The following is an 18,683-nucleotide window of genomic DNA, read 5'->3' on the forward strand; positions in this document are numbered from 1 at the left end:
CACCCTTCTGGCAGGGGTATTAACATCAATGCCTTCACTCTTCTGACAGGGGTATTAACATCAATGCCTTCACTCTTCTGGCAGGGGTATTAACATCAATGCCTTCACCCTTCTGGCAGAGGGATTAACATCAATGATGTCACGCTTCTGGCAGAGGTACTAATCTTGTAACTGTAACAGCTTATAGCCACCTCCCATAGCATACACAGAAATAACTCTTCTGCAGCATCAAGGCATGAGTAGTAACAAAAATACAGCTGATTCCTTTTATGAGTTTATTGAGCATGTGACAATAAAACAACAAGCGAGCACAATGTTGATATGTTTCCTTTCTGCGAATACACTTGGACTGACTCTACTAGGACAATGGGAGTAAGCCGGACTGGACCTAACCTGTTATCAGTACACTACACTAGCACTGGGGATTCAATATCAAATAAAACACATGTCAGAATTACATGTTACATTAATAACATTTCAACTAAAAAGGTTATGATAGAATATTAAAACTGAACATAATGAATGCAATGAGATCCCTGCTCTTACAATGTTGTCATTGTCAAGAAAACAGAGCTCTGAATGGGACACTACTGCGGAAAGCATGATCATAAACTCACTTTGTACAATATAATCTTGAGTCTCTTAGACCAACACATATTACATACACATCCTGTTGGTGCCTCACAAGGAGTGTAGTGAGTCAAAATCTCAACATGCCTATGATTTACTTACATGAGGAATATCTATAGCTGTTCTATAATGTATTTAATCACATGAACATCCCACAGAACAACATTCCTCAAACTCTGCAAACTGAACAAATCATCATGTACATCGTACGCAAAAATATATTTATATATATTCATATGATATACTGTTTGTTAAGACATGAGGGCATCATCTTTCAAAAGACTTCAGCAAATGCCCAATATATAAAGAAAATAAAAAACAATCTCTCTATGATTTCAACAGAACACTTAAAATTTGAACTTGATTTCTAAAATATCACGGTAAAACACATGCTACCAGTTTGATAGCAATGAAAATATGACTTTCTGATACAATTCACAAACTGACTCCAACCAAAACAATGCAAAAGGACAGCTCTGGGATGAATCAGTTTACCCTAAACCAACAGAAGTAGACAGACATCACTGGTAAATTATAAAAAGTTATTCTTCAAGAAATATTTTAATGATAAGAAAATTGGTTACTTCCTTTTACTTAAAAAAAAGTTAACTTGGTTTAGGGAAACATACATGAAGAGCAGACCTGTGGCATATACAGGCTCAAACAATTGCTAAAGGTATCACTGCCTTGCAAATTTCAAATTCAACATGACACCATTTGTGATAAAATCAAGAACAAGGCACTAGGTATTGATACCTATCACATTAATGGATTAAAAACAGAATAAGTTGTCTATTACTCAAATGACCGATAATGATCAAATGTTTCATGATAAAGGCAGTCATCATGTCCTGAGATAGTGACCAAACAGATGAAATCTAACAGCATAATAAAAACAATTAAATTAATCTAAATTTAATTTTGATGGAAAGTAACCTTTTACAGGGGCATATGGTAATACATTTTAATGAGCCTGTTTTTCAGTGTCAAATCCCCATAAAGTTGTTCTGTACCTTTCTAAGGTATGAAAGGATAGAAGAAAAGATGTTCACAATATGTTTATACATTTCCATGGCCAATAGAAATTTATTAAAACCATTAAAGTGTACTGCACTACCAGAATTCTTTTCTTACCTGCAGATGGTGACACAATGCATTTCATCAATTAAGTCAGACTCAATACACTGATTAAGTCATTAGTCTAGTTTGGAACAAGATGGTACAATAAGGTAGGGTGTTATTTTATTTGTGTGCAGTTGTATCGACAAGGCACAATCTTAATAATTTTACTTCAAGATGACAAATACCATAAAGGATGGAGAGGATATGTCCCATACAAATGCCAAATTGATAACAATCTACTGGGTCCATAAATGTCAATCACTCATAGAAACACAGGGATGTGAACAAAATGTATCTACACTCGTAGGACCATGGCATTTCAAATGAGTTAGAAAATAACTGAAAAATTCAATTGCAGTGTTAGATAATTTTGGCATCCTTGGGACCTTGAGTTTTGTGTATTATTTGAATCCCCATAAAGTTTACTTGTTACACTGGAATCACCATAAAAAAAAACACTCATGTGACTCTCATTTCTAATTTCATATAAATAAATTCCATTATATTTGATTGCCAAACCAAGCAATTTTTTGTGTTAATGTTACCATAAACTGAATATAAATTAGGTCATGCCTACCAACAGAGTACTGTTTCTCGATTGGTTAATAACAGAATTGGCAGGGCTGGTATTGCATTATTGCACTGAATTCATATTGTTGCCTAGTTTTCTGTGTCCTAATAATTAAAGAAGCACTCTGTGATGTCATTATTGTTGACGTATTTATTTACAAGACCTGACTTCAATATGTTTTTGCATTTATTGAGTTATAGACGTAAAACGTGTGTACACTTTGCATTAATCTGCTATGCATTATTCACACCATATTGAAGTAAATGCTTAAATACATTAATCAGCATACACACCAATGATAAGAACAGCCCAAAGACTATGTACTTCAACTGGCTCACTGGAAAATTGCTCACGTCATTCACATCTATTCCTATGCAAATGGTCATGTATATGCATAGACAATGAAATTTTACTATCACCAAGGTTGGAACAAATTTGCTTAAAATTTTGGGAATTACTGTATTCGCTATAAACACCCTGCTTCAATAAGTGCTCCCTGACCAACTTCTAGTCCAGTCTGTAAATAATCTTTAGCCTCTACTAAGACCCAAAATTTACATGACAGTCCATAGTTTCTTGTATATATTACAGATATTTTATTCAAGGGGTAAATAATTTGTTAGTACCAGGTAACTATTAGCAAAGACAGTTAATTTTCGCTGTCATTTTAACCTGTACTTTCACTACTGACAGATCTCTGAAAACAAACTTAACTTGTTGTCTACAGTTTTAATAGTTTGTTAATATTACAATCACCCAAAGTGATGACTACTGCAAATATGGTAAACAATTTGAATTTCCGCCAACCTGAGGATGACCTCAGCAGAATATTTTAATAATCAAAATGGCAACCGTACCAAAACGACAACCAGATGCAAAGCAAAAACAAAAGATTTTACAAATTTGGTTGGTACCGGTATTTAAAAAAATTACAGCCATTTGAAATTCCGCCAATCAACTGAGGGCAGACTTCAATTTTCAATTCATATTGAAATGTAAATGCAAAAATTACAGACAATGACATCATACACAAGTCAGGAAAGCCAATGTCTGTTTCATATCATGATACCTTGAACAAATAAGATATTCCCCCTACCCCCACCCCCCTACTCCCATAGCCAGGAACAAAAACACAAAGGTTCATCTCAATCCATCGGTACTGGAGAAGCAAGTGAAAAATTCAAGTTTATGGCTTTTCAAGTTTGGCTCAGTTGAGTCAAAACTCTCCATTAACCAAATTTCATACCACAGTTTCAGTGATAAAAGTGTCACATAAATCATAAATTTGTGAAATTAAATAGACTAATTATATTTCCACTTCCATAGACGTGCAATAAAATGTCTGTGAAACTAATAATATTTGAGGAGCACTATATTAAAGGTAGACATCACGAGGCAACATATTCATATGTTGATGAAATAAAAGCTTCAACAATAATTGTATTAATATAAAAAATAGAAATTTCAGAATGTGAGCATTCAGGCATTGCAACTACCAGTGCCTGCTGTTAGCAGGCTATTAAAATGACTCTGGTATGAAGGGGAAAATGTGAAAATCATGTCCTTTCAGTCAATGGAAGGGAAAGCTTTCTATTTATCACAATATCATTACATGGCTACAGTTAGATTTGGGGAATTCTGTTTAACCACTGCGTGGGCGTAGTACTAGGGATAAAGTTGATTTCATCTACATTAATTCTGAACTGCCCTGAATTCTTGATCATGTACCACAAGCCCTGTTTAAACATGATACATTAAAACCATAAATGTGATAAAGTTATCACATAAAAATGATTATACTACTGTAATTATACTCGTAACCCTAAACAAGAAAACTCTTGGTGTTTCTTTGATCGTGAGGTGGAAGAGAGGGAACTAGTGAGTCAATTGTGCAGACAATGCTGGTGAGATTGAGATTGAATAAACAGCAAACTTGCTATATAATATCACCCGATACTGACAGTCTTGGTATCCACATGTTAGTACAAGGCTTCCATTCATTCTGCTGATAGACAGAGACGACAGACACTTTTTCATATTATGTTCGTGACCTTAAATATCTTAAATGGCAAAATGACCTAGCACTGCATTTTCTACATCAAAACAAAAAAGACAAATCATTAACAACTAATAATAAATTTACCTAGTGAATTTGAGATATGGGAAGAAAAGCTGGGCTATTTCTCTCGGGCTAAATAACAAAACTATATAAATATATACTCACACCTCATTCAAACATTCAAACATCACAGGTTGGGATACTCAGTGAAGGAGATATTCCACCATTTAAACAATTATAGCTATGTGTTAAGAACAAGAAGTAGGAAAATCAACTCGCTTTAAAAATGTACACCTTATATACACTGATATACAACAGACAAATCAACAAACAACGTTTTCTTGTATTCATTAATGAGAGAGAAAGGAGAAGAGTCAATAATCTTCCTGAGAAATATCTGAACCTATCAGCCTTTGAACTTAACACTGGCTCTGACATAGTCATCAAAGAAGAAATGAATATTCATACTTTCAAATCCTATATATTCAACATTGTATATAAATGAGATATGTCCACTCATCAGAAACCTTCACAATTCCAACTTTAACATCTGAGTAACTTTAAATTCACTACTGGAAGAGCACCAACCCTCCACAAAAAATCAGCTTCTAGGGGTAGTGATGGACTGATGCTGCAAATGACCTTTCAGTCATGCCGCTAGATTATGGTGGAGACAAGCTGTAACATTGCTGTTTTGAGGGTGATAACAGAGAGCACATGTTGTGGCCAAAACAAGAAGTGGTTTGATATCCAGTGTTAAGTCAATTGCTTCAGGTACAGCTGACCTCAGTTGCGACAGGTATTCATGGAAACAGCCAACAAACTCAACATACCCAATTATATGAGCATCCAAAAGTCATAATTTTGAAATTCAATTTGAATGTTCAATTTGATCCATTCAAATAGCGGATAATTATATGTTACATCTGATCTAATAAAATGAACTGGCAAATGATGCTCAAAACTGTTACAAATTCCATTTGTTGTGCTGTTTATTCAACTTCATCATGCGAGATGAGTTCACTGAACGGTCACTGATTTCAACGGCGCACCTTAGTTGACATAATGTCATATCTGGGTCACAGCAATGAGGTATCTATGGTTAAATCCTCAATTCTAAGGAATTAACCTCTTTGAAAATTACATCTGATTAAATGTTTGGCAACTATTACAACAATCATATATGAGTGAATATTTGTAATTATGATCGCTTTTGAACGACACAAAATCCTCCAAATCATATTATTTCTCTTGGCACAAGTCTCTTGTATTGCTAAATGCTATAAACTTAGTAACATTTGAGAAACATTCCTTCATATACATGTCGCCCATTAGACCATATTTTCAGAGCCAGGTTCGTCACCTTCATAAACGGTTTTAAGATAACAGAGCAGAAGCTCAGTCAAAAAATTCAATGACAAGGAAAAGGTTTGCAAACAATAATAATAAAAACCAATTCTATAACTTTCTGGGAAAGAATATATAATTAGAATCTCATCCAAAGTTTACCCAGTCCACAAAACGTTTTTAGAAATAATCCTCTGCTTCCCAAACATAAAACTCTTGTTGACTCTTCAGTTAGTAAAATTCTACTGACACTTAAACAATAAAATTCTGTATAAGCAGGAATGTTCCTCTATAAGAGACAGGTTTACTATCACATCCAATTTTTCCATCAGGTAACTGGCATCCATGTTATAATTCTGGACATCAACAGACAGCACTATATAAGACACCAATGCAACAAACACTTGGTTGCTTAAAATTTGTACATGTAACAAAGTATGTATACACTGAATGCAGACTTTCATAAATTATCAACAAGCATCAACCATATCACAAATTCTTTCACTATTACTTCAAATTGTGATTCTTTAACACATCTAATTTCACAGAATTGTATTTTTTTCTGAGAGAACATGTCACTGTTGACAGTTTCGTGCCATTGAAAGACAATTTCCTTGTTTTGGTCTGATCGGCAGCATTGTACACAAACCAATTTCTTAAAAACACATTACCAAAACTGACTTCCTACCTTACTGCTAAAGTATCAAATCTTTGCAATACATGCAACCTTCCTTCTAATCCTGGTTACAAATGAACACATACTTCGACTGACTGTGTACAGACACGTTCTTGTTTCACCACGATGAACATTCACAAATATTTCAAATGAAAGTGTGAGTCTACAAGATGCTATGAACATTCTTATTTCTGAGTAGGGAAGTTGGCTGGAGCAATGATGAACAAGACCCACTATTAAAATGTCTCACCTCTAAAACAAACTACTGGCAAATGAAACAAGAACTGCATCAAATATATAAATTAGAAGTCATACACAATATTATGAAGGTGATCAAGTCATTATGAAAAATGTGTGAATCGTTTGGATGCCACATCCCAATTCTGTCAACATTAATGAAGATGTTCTTTATGTCATTGGCAGAAATATGTACACTGTCTAGTTTATAGTGAAATAGCACATCCTGTAAAATAAAGCCGGCTTCAGCTATTACACTAGGTAAACAATGCATTAGGCCTGGCTCTTGACAACACTTGATACAGAAGTCATGGCCTGTGTCTTCAACATTACCATACCTCGACACCCAAGGGAACAATCCTTGTGCACTTCCTCAATATGTAAACCAAACATGCATTAAATATACATGTCATACAACAGTAAGTGCATTCATAGTGCATGTAGTCCATGAATGTATGTTGATTTGACATTTGTAGCAGTAGAAGTTGGTTTCTTGTATGTATCCGCCTGTAATATCAGTCCCGTGACCGACAACCTCCCTGATCTTCAAATGTCTCTGCTCGCCTGCTAGCAAACAGGCATGCTGCCCTATATAGCTACCATTGCCTCACCATTCTTGTGCCACAGAATCCATACTGGTTTCTCATTAGCCATGGTTCCTCATACATAATCACATCACAATACATCACATCACATAAGTACAGCACTAAGATGTTATAATGCCACCATGAGTATCATCAAACAGTATTCTTGTTGGTGGCTGGAGGAACATTGACACTCCCATCAAAGTTAAAGTCTAATTTGCCTTCTAGAGACAACTCTTGCTTAATGATCTGATCAAGGTCACAGTCCAATCCAAATATCAAGTTTTCTATATCTATATCAATAGGTACATCTCCCTCACCGGGTCCACTGTTCATGTTGCCAGAGCCTGTGTTTGGAAAGCTTCCCGACTGTAAAGGTGTTTGGCTTCTCTGGTTGTTAAGCTGCTGGCCAAGTTGAGTTGCAAGGACCTCATCCATGTTGGAGTCTTGACTGTCCATATTGTTACATGTGGTTGAAACAGGGCCATTCACTTGGGCACGGGAGTAAGGCATGTTCATCTGTGAGAACTGTGAGTGACTGGCAGTCGTGGTGGGCAGGGTGTAACTCATGGCAGCCCCTCCTTGGGTGAGTGCTGCTCGCAGGATGGAGTCATTGGAAGATTGGAGCTGCTGTTGCAGCACCGTGCGGGGCTGGGCAGTTGCTGAGCCAGATGCTGGGGATCCTGGAGCCTGCTGAGGAGACATCTGCCTTGGCTGTGGGGAGAGCTGGCGCGGTTGACCTGGGTGGGGCTGTGGGGAAACACTTGGACTGAACCCATTCCCGTACCCAATTGGGCTGGCCTGTTGTGGAGATCGAGAAGGTGATGTCATCTGAGGCTGTGTGTTTATAGTCAGCTGATTGGTTGTGTTTAGTTGGGCTGCCAAGTCCTGGCTCATGCTAGACTCTTGCTGGTACAAGTCTTGCTGCCCGAACAGATTCTGTCGCAAACCCAAGTTGTTGAAACGACTGTTAGAGATGGCTACACGCTCTAGGTTGCTCATCACTGTCTGAGGCACAGACTGCTGGGCAGGTGACTGAGTATTGCGTTGCAACGACTCAGGGTAAGGTGGTGGGGCTGGGAGGTTAGCAAACTGACCACTGAAACTTCCATTTTGACTATAATTTGAATTTTGATTGAAATCAGACATAGTCAAATCATTGTTAGAACCATTCTGCATGAATTGTTCTTGTAACCCATTCCCTACCAAATCTAAACTTTCAGAACCTGTCAAACCTATGTTATTTGGTTCTGCTAGTTTCATACTGTCTACTAGAGTGTCCACTAACTGATCTGTAAATCCATCAGAACTATAACAGAAATTCCCTGAATCCACTTCAGGTCCCCATGGTATAGGAGACATTGGGGGTACCTGGTTATCATGTAAATCTGGTTCTACAGCAGCTTGGATGGGTGAAAGCCGGCCACAGCTACTAGCATTAGAACTAGCTCGTGGTCGAAAGTCAAAGCCAAAGGTTGTATCTAAAAAGTCCTCTGAAGCTGATGATGGACTTCCACCAGCCTCTAAAGCAGCTCTTAAAGCTTCCACTTTCTTCTTAACACGACCACGCTTCTTTTCATAGTTTTTGGTTTCCATGCTGCCTGCCCTCCGTCTGGGGGTCTTCCCTGGCTTGGCATCTGGGTTGATAACCCACCAAGAACTCTTGCCTGTTCCTTCATTCTGAATACGCATGAAGCGACTGTGCAAGGACAAGTTGTGCCGAATTGAATTCTGGAAAACACAAGGATAAACAATGTAAGTTACACTACAACTGCAAGCAACACAAAGAAAATGTGAAATGGATGCATCAATATCTATAGGATTTTTTTTTATTGTTAAAGTCTTGCACATTTTGCAGTTCTGCAAAATAAACAGTAGGTAAACAATAATATGAGGTAAATAAGTGTCTTCACACAAAACAGTTAACACATTTTCTTAATATCATATTTTACACTTTTTGATTTATCAACTGCTTCAAAAGCATCAGACACCTAATCAAAACAAAAATAACATTTCAACAAATACCCCTACACCGCAAGACCAATGACATCCCCTGTGATATTGGCCTTACTGTTTTACTTTGAAAGCTTTTTTATAAACAAATATTTTGTTCTCGTCGCTAAAAGGCTGAAATGTTAATAATGTGACATTAATTAATATCAGCCCATTCTCAATCATGCTTTTGATATCCATATAAAAAAAATATCCTGGTCTCAAATCCTGTGAATGAAAATTAGTTACATAACCATGAAACATAACCATGTTTACTCAGTGTCATTATTGAGGGGTTAGGCAGATAAGTGATAGAAGTATTTGAAGAGTGCAGTTCAGTTGCATCATGAGTAAACCATTTTCTACCCACAATTACTCTTAACTTGTCATGCATTGCATAAACATGGGTAAAACCACTGGTTGCATTCGGGCGTGTGTTTCGGGAAGCTTTTTCCATCACCTTCAATCTAGCACTTTTCATTGTTTTTAATATTCATTGTCCATTTCTACAGGTTAATAAAAGCATCCAATCAGTGTGACATACATAAACAACATGTTTTTCAACTATTAACCATTTTGTCAAACATACTCAGGCCTATTAATCAGAGCTCCTGATAACTTTTTGAGCAATCTAAAACCTGTCCTAAATGTATATAAATTAGCTTGTAATTGTTTTGGAAATTAGCTCCTTTGTACGCATGCTGAAAAAGCTTCATCGGGTATTTACGCGTGCTGTTTTTATACATTTGAGTTTTTCATTTGATGCATGCATTTCTGTACACAAGTTAATTGAAAGTACAGTAAACTACGGTTATAACGAACACGCATAAAACGAACTGACGGATATAACGAACTTACTTTTTGGTCCCGACTACTTGCTGTAGTCATGCTGTATATGTACTTATAACGAACTACGGTTATAACGAACTAAAATTAGAAGTCCTCTTGAGTTCGTGAGTTCGTTATAACCGTAGTTTACTGTAATTGGGTTTAAATATTTGGGGGGGGGGGGATTTTTGCCAAATACACTGCTTATCTGTAGCTCTGTATTAACACACTTGTCAGCATAGGTTCATGTTTGACACCGTACATACCTAGCTGACCCTTCAATAATGATGCTGAGTAAACATCTCCCAGTACTTGCATCCCTTAGGTACACCAGAAACCTATCATTGTGGATTCATATCCTGGTTCCACCTGATTATGTTTTCAGGTTTGTCAGCCCCATACCCGTGCTCCTGGGTTTCCCCAAACAAGGAAAGTGGTAAAAGACTAAGACCTGCATCGATTCTGGCTTTCCTCCCACATGAATGTTGACATGTGATGTTATAACTGGATATACTGTTTAAGCGACATCAAATATGTTCAACAGGACAACTGCTAATTGTCAAAATGTACTAATTCCTGATGAAAAATTATTCTTACTTTTCACTGAAGATAGGAAATAAAAATATTGAAAATCACTTAAAACATATTTTGGATTACTGTAAGAGCAGGACAAGAGATATTCAATTACATGAATGATAATGTAACAAAACATGTCCAGTCATACTTCCTCTTCAGCTTTATGTGAATGCTGTAAGAGTACATAGCTATTTCATGAGACTCGTTCTCCTTTACTGGCCCAGTGCCAGCTCCCAGCATGAATATTCAGCTTTATTCTCTGTCCCTCCTCCCTAGCCCAGCAATGTACTACAACCCTTCAATGGCTGCTCTGACAACAGTGGCCAAAGCGAGCATTCTATGGTCAATGTACATTTGCATTTCTCACACATCTATATGCTGGAATAACAATATGCACCACTAATGTCAATACCAAATGTTCATTCCTAGAAAGTGGGTTAATAACGTTGACCCGAGCCTGCTACAATGTCAGCCTATTTATAGCTGCCTGACTGGGAGCGCTCTCAAACCAGTATATGTGTGCTAACTGTACTTAGCTCCACACAGGGATCAATACAACAGGGTCATTCACAATGTACAAGTGGAACTGCAAGTCTTGTACAATTAAATAATACAAGCATAGGCGTATGAATGTGAAATTCAATACCACTCAGTCCCTACAGATTTCTCTTTACATTTTTTTTAACGATCTCTATAAGCTGTCAGTGGTGGTTTAAAACAAATTATTGACACAAAAAAACATCCTACATCTGAAACCACAACAGGTTGTTGGTGATCAACAGGTGCTGGATCTCTTTGAGATGCATCATACATATTAAAATACCTCTCGGGTTGCTGAACAATATCAAATACCATGGGAATGCAATTGGACATGGTTAACTACACAACAACCATGCCATGTTTAGGCAATATCTAACCTCTAAATAAAGGCCCTTTGTGAATTGTGGTTATATCTTTATCAAATTTATGAGATTCTTTCGAAGGATTTGATAGCATAGTGCATGTCCTTCAGAATAACCTCAGAAGTAGATGTATTTATTGCAGAAAGGCTTTATGTCCCAGCAAGATTGATTGATGTTGCAAGCCCAGACAATGGCACCCACAGCTGTTACTGAGGACTTTCTCCATGTTCCTCCACAGTGTGTACGTGTCTCATGTCCCGTATTGGAAGTTACCAACTCCTTGTCTTGAAACAACCCCTCTATGCATGTTCTGATAAGTTGTTAATACACATTGGGAATCAGTGGTACTTAGCCATGATGAGAAGTAAACTGTGATAATAAAACTAAGAAAAGATTGACTTCATAGCCTTCCCAGCATGCCTTTAACATAGGCAAACTGCCTTGGGCAAAAAAGCTGGCGTTCACATAAATCTAGTATCTCTCAATTTACACTTCAGAAAATGCTAAGAATTTGTCACAAGAGCCAAAAGATACGAAACAGGGATAATAGCTTTTCTATCTGCCATACAGGGCAATTCAAATGAGCAGTAACTGAAAATTTTACCATGACTATTCACAAGAAGTTCAATGTCTATTTGTCGTAAGTATTTTACTTGCATATATCTGCCATATTTTCAAATAATATACTGATGGAACTTTATGGTGTTTTTTTAAATCTTTCCTGGTGTGTATAAGAAAACGTACAACTATAAGGATAACAACTTCTGTTTTATTGCATTAGCGACGTTTCGATGTAGATTCTTATTCTGTTCTAAAGCTTAAAGAATATGACTGCCACATCTCCATCTTACAAACCTTTTGATTGGCATTCAAGAAGCTGGAGAGTAAATAAGAAAATGTACAACTTTATGGATAACAAGTTCTGTTTTTTTGCATTAATGAAATTTCCATGTAGATTCTTACACTGTTTTCAAGCTTGATTGATATGACTGCCATGCCTCCATATTGAGGTCACACTCACTGTTTGATTGGCATTCTAGAAGTTGGTGATCAAATAAGAAATGTACAACTTCATGGATAACAACTCCTGGTCTATCATAAACTTGGGAACAGTGTAACCGAGATGTTGTCATCCATAATGTTGTATGTTGTCTGATTTACTTGCCAACTTCTAGAATGCCCAATCCTGTTAGTCGCCTCTTAAGACAAGCATAGTCGCCTTTTACAGCAAGTATGGGTTGCTGAAGACCTCTTCTACCCCGGATAATCACTGGTCAGGCTCGCTGACTTGGTTGATGCATGTCATCGTCTCCAAATTGCCTGGATCGATGCTCATGATGTCAATCACTGGATTGTCTGGTCCAGACTCGATTATTTACAGACCGCCGTCATATAGCTGGAATATTGCTGAGTGCAGCGTTTAACAACAAACAACCAAGCAAACAAACTAGAGTGTTGAACTAACCACTATGTCAGCTGTCAAAAGAGCATGTTTAGTGGACACAATTTTCTGCCAGGGTGATTCCCCACACATTTTTGTTATTCAGATTATTTAATTTTCATTGTAATGATATAAAGTTGTCAAAACATGTAGTTGCATTCGATATCAAGTACCTTCAAATACTAAGTTTCACAGATTTAATAATAGAACATTTATGAAATCCCTGTGGTTGCTACACCAGGTAATATACTGTACCCAAGTTATGACTTGGCTACATTAGCTAACTATGTCTTGTAGAAAGTCTTTTTTGGAAAACTACAGTCTTTTGGAACAGATCTAGTTTGGACAAATTACACCCAATAGGACATGTGGAGTTTATCTTGGTCCAATGTCACTGGAATTTGAACTAGAATGGCTGTAGCAGGGTGATTCAGTGGAGAAAATATGTGTTTAGTGACTAAGAATTAGAAAGTATTCTTCCAAAAACATATACTTATGTATTCTAATAAATGCAAAAGTGATTGTATGTACCAGACTTGAAACAATTTGACCACACAGGCAGCCCGCAAATCATTCATTGTACATGTATAGTAATAAATGCTCAAGCACTATTTGGTAAAAAGGGGGGACCTTGGGTCACTGTTGTTTGAGAGCATAAAGCATATTAGTTACCCACTGACAAGATAAAATTATTGCCCTTTGAAATAATCTTGCGTCTGTCATTTGGTGACTGTTGGACTGTTGTCAAATGCCTTCTAAAAGTTTCAATCGAGAAAGTAACTTGGGTCAAGAGCAACTTCATTTTGATACTTTGTAAATAAAAGAGCTATCAGAAATATTTGCAGACAGATTAGGGTAAGTGTTTTGCTGTGCGTGGAGTGAACTGTACTCAGTGACTGGTGTGGGAGTGTCTCCTGTTCCTGCCTGGTAGCACCTCTCACCTTGCCTGTCCCTATCACTGGAATGAGGACAGCAACATAACAAACATGCTAAATATCCACACAAGTCGGGCAAAACTGGTTTCTCTTTCACCATTGTTTTTTTGCAAAACCGAGTTGGAAAACTATTAATAAATGACAAAATCGTACTTTTGGTCTAATATAAAACTTCTACTGTATTCAAAACATATATTTTTTCAATTACATACATAAACATACAGGATCCACATTTAATCAAGTTTTTTAGCCATAAAATTATTTTCATGGACACAAACATAATGACAATTGATACCAACAAAATGACAGCCATCCCTTTTCCCACCATCTTAGCATGCTTACAATTGTAAAAAATAATAACTTTAATTCCTGTGAAAATGATAGGAACTTATCCTAACTAGCTTAATATATTTGCAAAGATTCAATGAAAAAAAGTGAAAGGTTTGACACCAGGAAAAACAACAACCCACAAACATCAAAGGCACCAGTTCTGAGACCACTTGTGATCATTGGAGGTCCAGTGCATGTTCTTGGACATAAGTGAAGGGCAATAAGACAGTAACATATTAATTACCAAGCTGGGTTTTGAACTCTATGAACAGATGTAGTGTACATCAACATCCCCTTTGTTTTCTTGCGGTTTCCGAAAAACCTTGTCCCCACCAAAGACTGAGTGAGCCTAAAAATACATCCCTCATTGCACATTGGGGCAAGGGGATAATAACCATGTTTTGGTGACATAAATTTCTTTGAACTACATACACTATTTGAAAGTTGTACTAGTTTTGAGTGACTCTTGAGGGGAAGTAATTGTGAAAGCATTACAGGAAACTCTTTCACTCCAATAGAAACTTCATTAGTCTTTCAAATATGGCAACTACAATTTCTTCCCAGGTCATTTCATATTCATACCATAATAAGAATGCTTGCTTCCCTGGGTAGGCAGGAGTTAAATTGAACTAGTTGACCAGTGGTTTATGTCAATTTTATTGAATTTGGAAATACAAATAAATCGTCTTTACAGCTTTTCACTTGTCTCTGACGTATACTAGTGGCAGTTTTTTATCCTGCTTCTCATCACTTCTATTGAGAGAGAAGATTCATTCAGGACCCTGTGATTCCAACATTCAGAGACAGCAACCTAAATTCTAGTATAAACTAAGTTCTATTCCCAAAACTGTTGATGGTCCTAGGCTATGATTTGAACCTTGCCTCGTTGCACAGTAGTCATGTTGGTAGTGGGCAACATTGATTCAAATTACAATAACTGTTTTGCGGTATTGTGAACAAACTGTAACAGACATTTATGAATATTGACTTTCGACAGATGTTGTTCTCTATATATCTACTTTGAGTTCAATTGACTTCATGGGGGAAAGCCCAGAAAACCAAATAAAAGGTATTTAATAAAGTAAGTCAATTAACTGACAATTGCTTTAAACACTTGTACATACATGTACATATATGAGAAAAAAGTTGTTGTTTTTTCACAATAACAATGTATACCTCAGTTGCCATTGATACATACATAGCATACATGTATCAAGGCACAGTATTGTGATGCACTCATACACTAATGTCTATCCTTAAGAAAAGATAAGTACTCCCTTCTCCATCTATAGAGTGTATACATATATATGTATGTACACACCTTTAAAGTAGCCATGACCTCAGAGGAAACAAGTTACTTTCCAACATCTATTATAAATTATTATTCTTGAAGTAAAAGGAAAAGAGGTCAGGCATTAGATCAAAGTTGTGTCCATGGGGATGCTGTGAATTATGTATGCTATCAAATCACTGGAGTGCAACGAAAGTACTTGGGGCATGCTTGAGTGATTCAACACGTTCTTGACCTAGCAAAACAACCTGTCAGTGCCAAATTCTATAAATTGAACAGTATGATTTATTTCAAAATCTGAAGAAAAGAAACTTTCATAACAGTTAGGATGATCTGGATAAAACCAAGACATTTGATATCTTGTACCAAGTAAAAACAAATATTTAAGATAATCACGAATTAAGATATAACTTTTTGGTGACACATACTTTAAAATACAATTTACATAAACTCTACCGTCCAGTACCCTTGTCATAATATTACAATAACTCTCTAAACAAACAAAGTTTGGACATATCTATGACAATGTGGAACAGATAAAATTTTTTTTGTAAAAACACCCAAACAACAACTTATCAAAATATACTTTTTAGCAAAGGACATTTAACTGTAGCATCCAGTGTTTGAATTAAGAACGGTAGCCAAGGGGTTCTTATCATATTCCAAATATCAAAACAATTTATGATTTAGGCGTTACCTAGATTCAATTACTATAACAGTAACCCTTAAGGACTACATTTAATTTCCAAAACTGCCATTCATACAAAAAAGAAAGAAAGTATTCATCAAGTTATGGAATGTGAAATATAATTTCAAAAACTAAATGAAGAAGTAATTATAATGAATCTATGACTAAAACACTGAAATTCAAAGCAGTGGGACAGATGTAATGACTCATTCTGACAAGTTAGTGCTATGATAAACTATCATATTACATATTGTATAAATGTAGGTTAGAGCAGCTTAGAGTTGAGTGAGAGGTGAAAAAAAGGATGTCAACAGCCCTTACATTTAAGTCCATAATTATGACACATGTTCATCAAACAATCATGCTTTCACATGTTATATCTTGGAACGGAACTAGCAACAAAGTGTAGAATAACTTGACACATTAAGTGTTTCTAACTGTTAGTCTATGTTGTAATGTTTGCTTACAATTACTACATTGTATACATTGGGAACCCACGTGACTTATTCACGCCAATGTTTGTAAACAAAGAGATGGGAATTTCCACGTTAGCTTCCAAATAGTAAAGATCCCGTTAGCTCGTGCGGTTGATGTAACCAACTGATCACACAACTGAAATCACACATTAATTGTTATCTGTCACGGTTAATTAACGGGCTGTGAGTAGGTGACAGTCTGAACAGATTATCTCCGACGACTTGATCAGTGTAACTGTAGTGACATAATCAGTTAACTACTGGGTGTGACAAACGATCAATTATAAACTTCAAGAGTTGTCTTTACAAAGGGAAGAGTTAATTTTAAGCGTTTGAGGAGACCTGCAGCGAGCGAGGGGCGTTCTCTGCAAACATTCTACTCACGTAAACTCGTGTCCTGCAAGACGTGACCTTTAACATAATACGGAACCTGAAAAGTGACGCACATCCCCCAAATCGGAAGCAGCGGTGACAGAATGTACGCTACTGGTGTTTTAGTATATCTGACTATAACTGTCACTAACATATTCTCATCATATACAGAGAAATAGTCACTGACCTCCTTGCAAACCTTCACAATCTTACGTTTGCTAATTAGGTCGGATAATATTGCACATAAAACTAACCTTCCAACCAGCTGAGCTCGTACTGTCGCCTTTATCTTTGAAATAAGGAACATTCTGTACCATCCAGTCGTATATTTGAGATAGAGTCAAACGCTTTTCAGGTGAACTTTGGATAGCTTTCGTTATCAAATCCGCATATGATAAGTTTCCCCACGCATTTCGTCTTGACCCACTCTTTTTAGTGTTTAATCCGAGTGGATCTTTTTCCTTGTGATTTTCAGTGGAAGAATCCTCTGATACGGGGCTATTCTGGGCATCAAGAATCTCCCGATTAGGTCGTAGAGGCCAGGTGTTAGATCTTGCCCTAGTTTGAGGCTCGAAATTAGGATCTATGTCTGCAGCGTCCATCTTGCGTTTTGCAAATGAACGTAACACTTAATATCTAGAACACACCACGGTATTCGTCTTCAGCCCGCATATTCCACACTTCAGACAAAGTTAAACATCCATAGGCTCGTATAATGGAACTGCCAACAGTCACTGACACTCCAATCTGCGATGTAATATGGTATCCTAATGCTGGCTAGTGAGCTATCATCCAACATACCATACGGCCATTACTTTACTCTACTACCTCGCTCCAGATCTTGGGGAGACCTGATGACGTATTTGTTGTCACGGGTGATTTGCATACATGTGGTGGTGATATCATGCGCATGTGCGCAGTCGATATCTGCGCAGACGGGAAACTTCCTCGCTCCGAGCTCGTCCTAGTTTCTCTCGCAGCTAACGTGACATTGGCAAATCATAACAGTAAGTTGGCGCGTGTTGCACGCACAGATTTATGCCGCCAAAAATGCGTATACGTTTTTGTCCGTATACTGCCAGCTGATGGGAATTTCTCACACAAGCATAGTGCGATAGCCTTGAGGCATTTACGATAAGAAAAATACTTGTAGCATCAAAACTTAATACCTTTTGAAGCGAATATTATGTTAATGATGAAACATCTACAAAACTGTAACGAAGAACAACAGAGATTTTTCGGAACAAAGTTAGAACAAATGAACATTTTAAACGTTAATGATATAAAAACCTTTCGACGACCAGTGAAAAAACAGTGGTGTGTCACTGAATTGCATTTAAAACTAGATCTAGTTGAAGTACTTTAAACAGATTAACAACCTGTATCAAACAACAAAGTTCACCATATGAGTGAGTTAAAGTTTACGTCACATCGGCAATATTTCAGCCATATCGTGATTCACCATATGAAGCTCGGAGTATCGACAGTTTGACAACCAAATGTAGCGGCTGTCAAAACTAGATCTACAAATATACTGCAATAAAAATAACCAGCAGATTCGGAAATACCTTGAATAACCTTTCTTTGGATTACCTTTCGCGGCTGCTAAACATACAAATAGACTGC

The 18,683-nt window shown here is 36.9% G+C and overlaps 1 protein-coding gene across 1 annotated transcript; it reads right to left on the reverse strand.

Annotated features, from left to right (window-relative positions):
• Window positions 1-261: 261 nt before the first annotated feature.
• On the reverse strand, window positions 262-17,920 carry LOC139474763 (forkhead box protein O-like). The gene is made up of 2 exons (XM_071257885.1): window positions 17,312-17,920; window positions 262-8,957 (listed from the first exon to the last, which is right to left on the reverse strand). Exons 1-2 carry the CDS (start codon window positions 17,657-17,659, stop codon window positions 7,380-7,382), a joined length of 1,926 nt encoding a protein of 641 aa, XP_071113986.1. The 5' UTR covers window positions 17,660-17,920; the 3' UTR covers window positions 262-7,379.
• Window positions 17,921-18,683: the final 763 nt, after the last annotated feature.

This window comes from Haliotis cracherodii, unplaced genomic scaffold (genome assembly GCF_022045235.1).
Source record: "Haliotis cracherodii isolate W230 unplaced genomic scaffold, xgHalCrac1.p SCAF_3, whole genome shotgun sequence".
Taxonomy (NCBI): Eukaryota; Metazoa; Mollusca; class Gastropoda; order Lepetellida; family Haliotidae; genus Haliotis; species Haliotis cracherodii.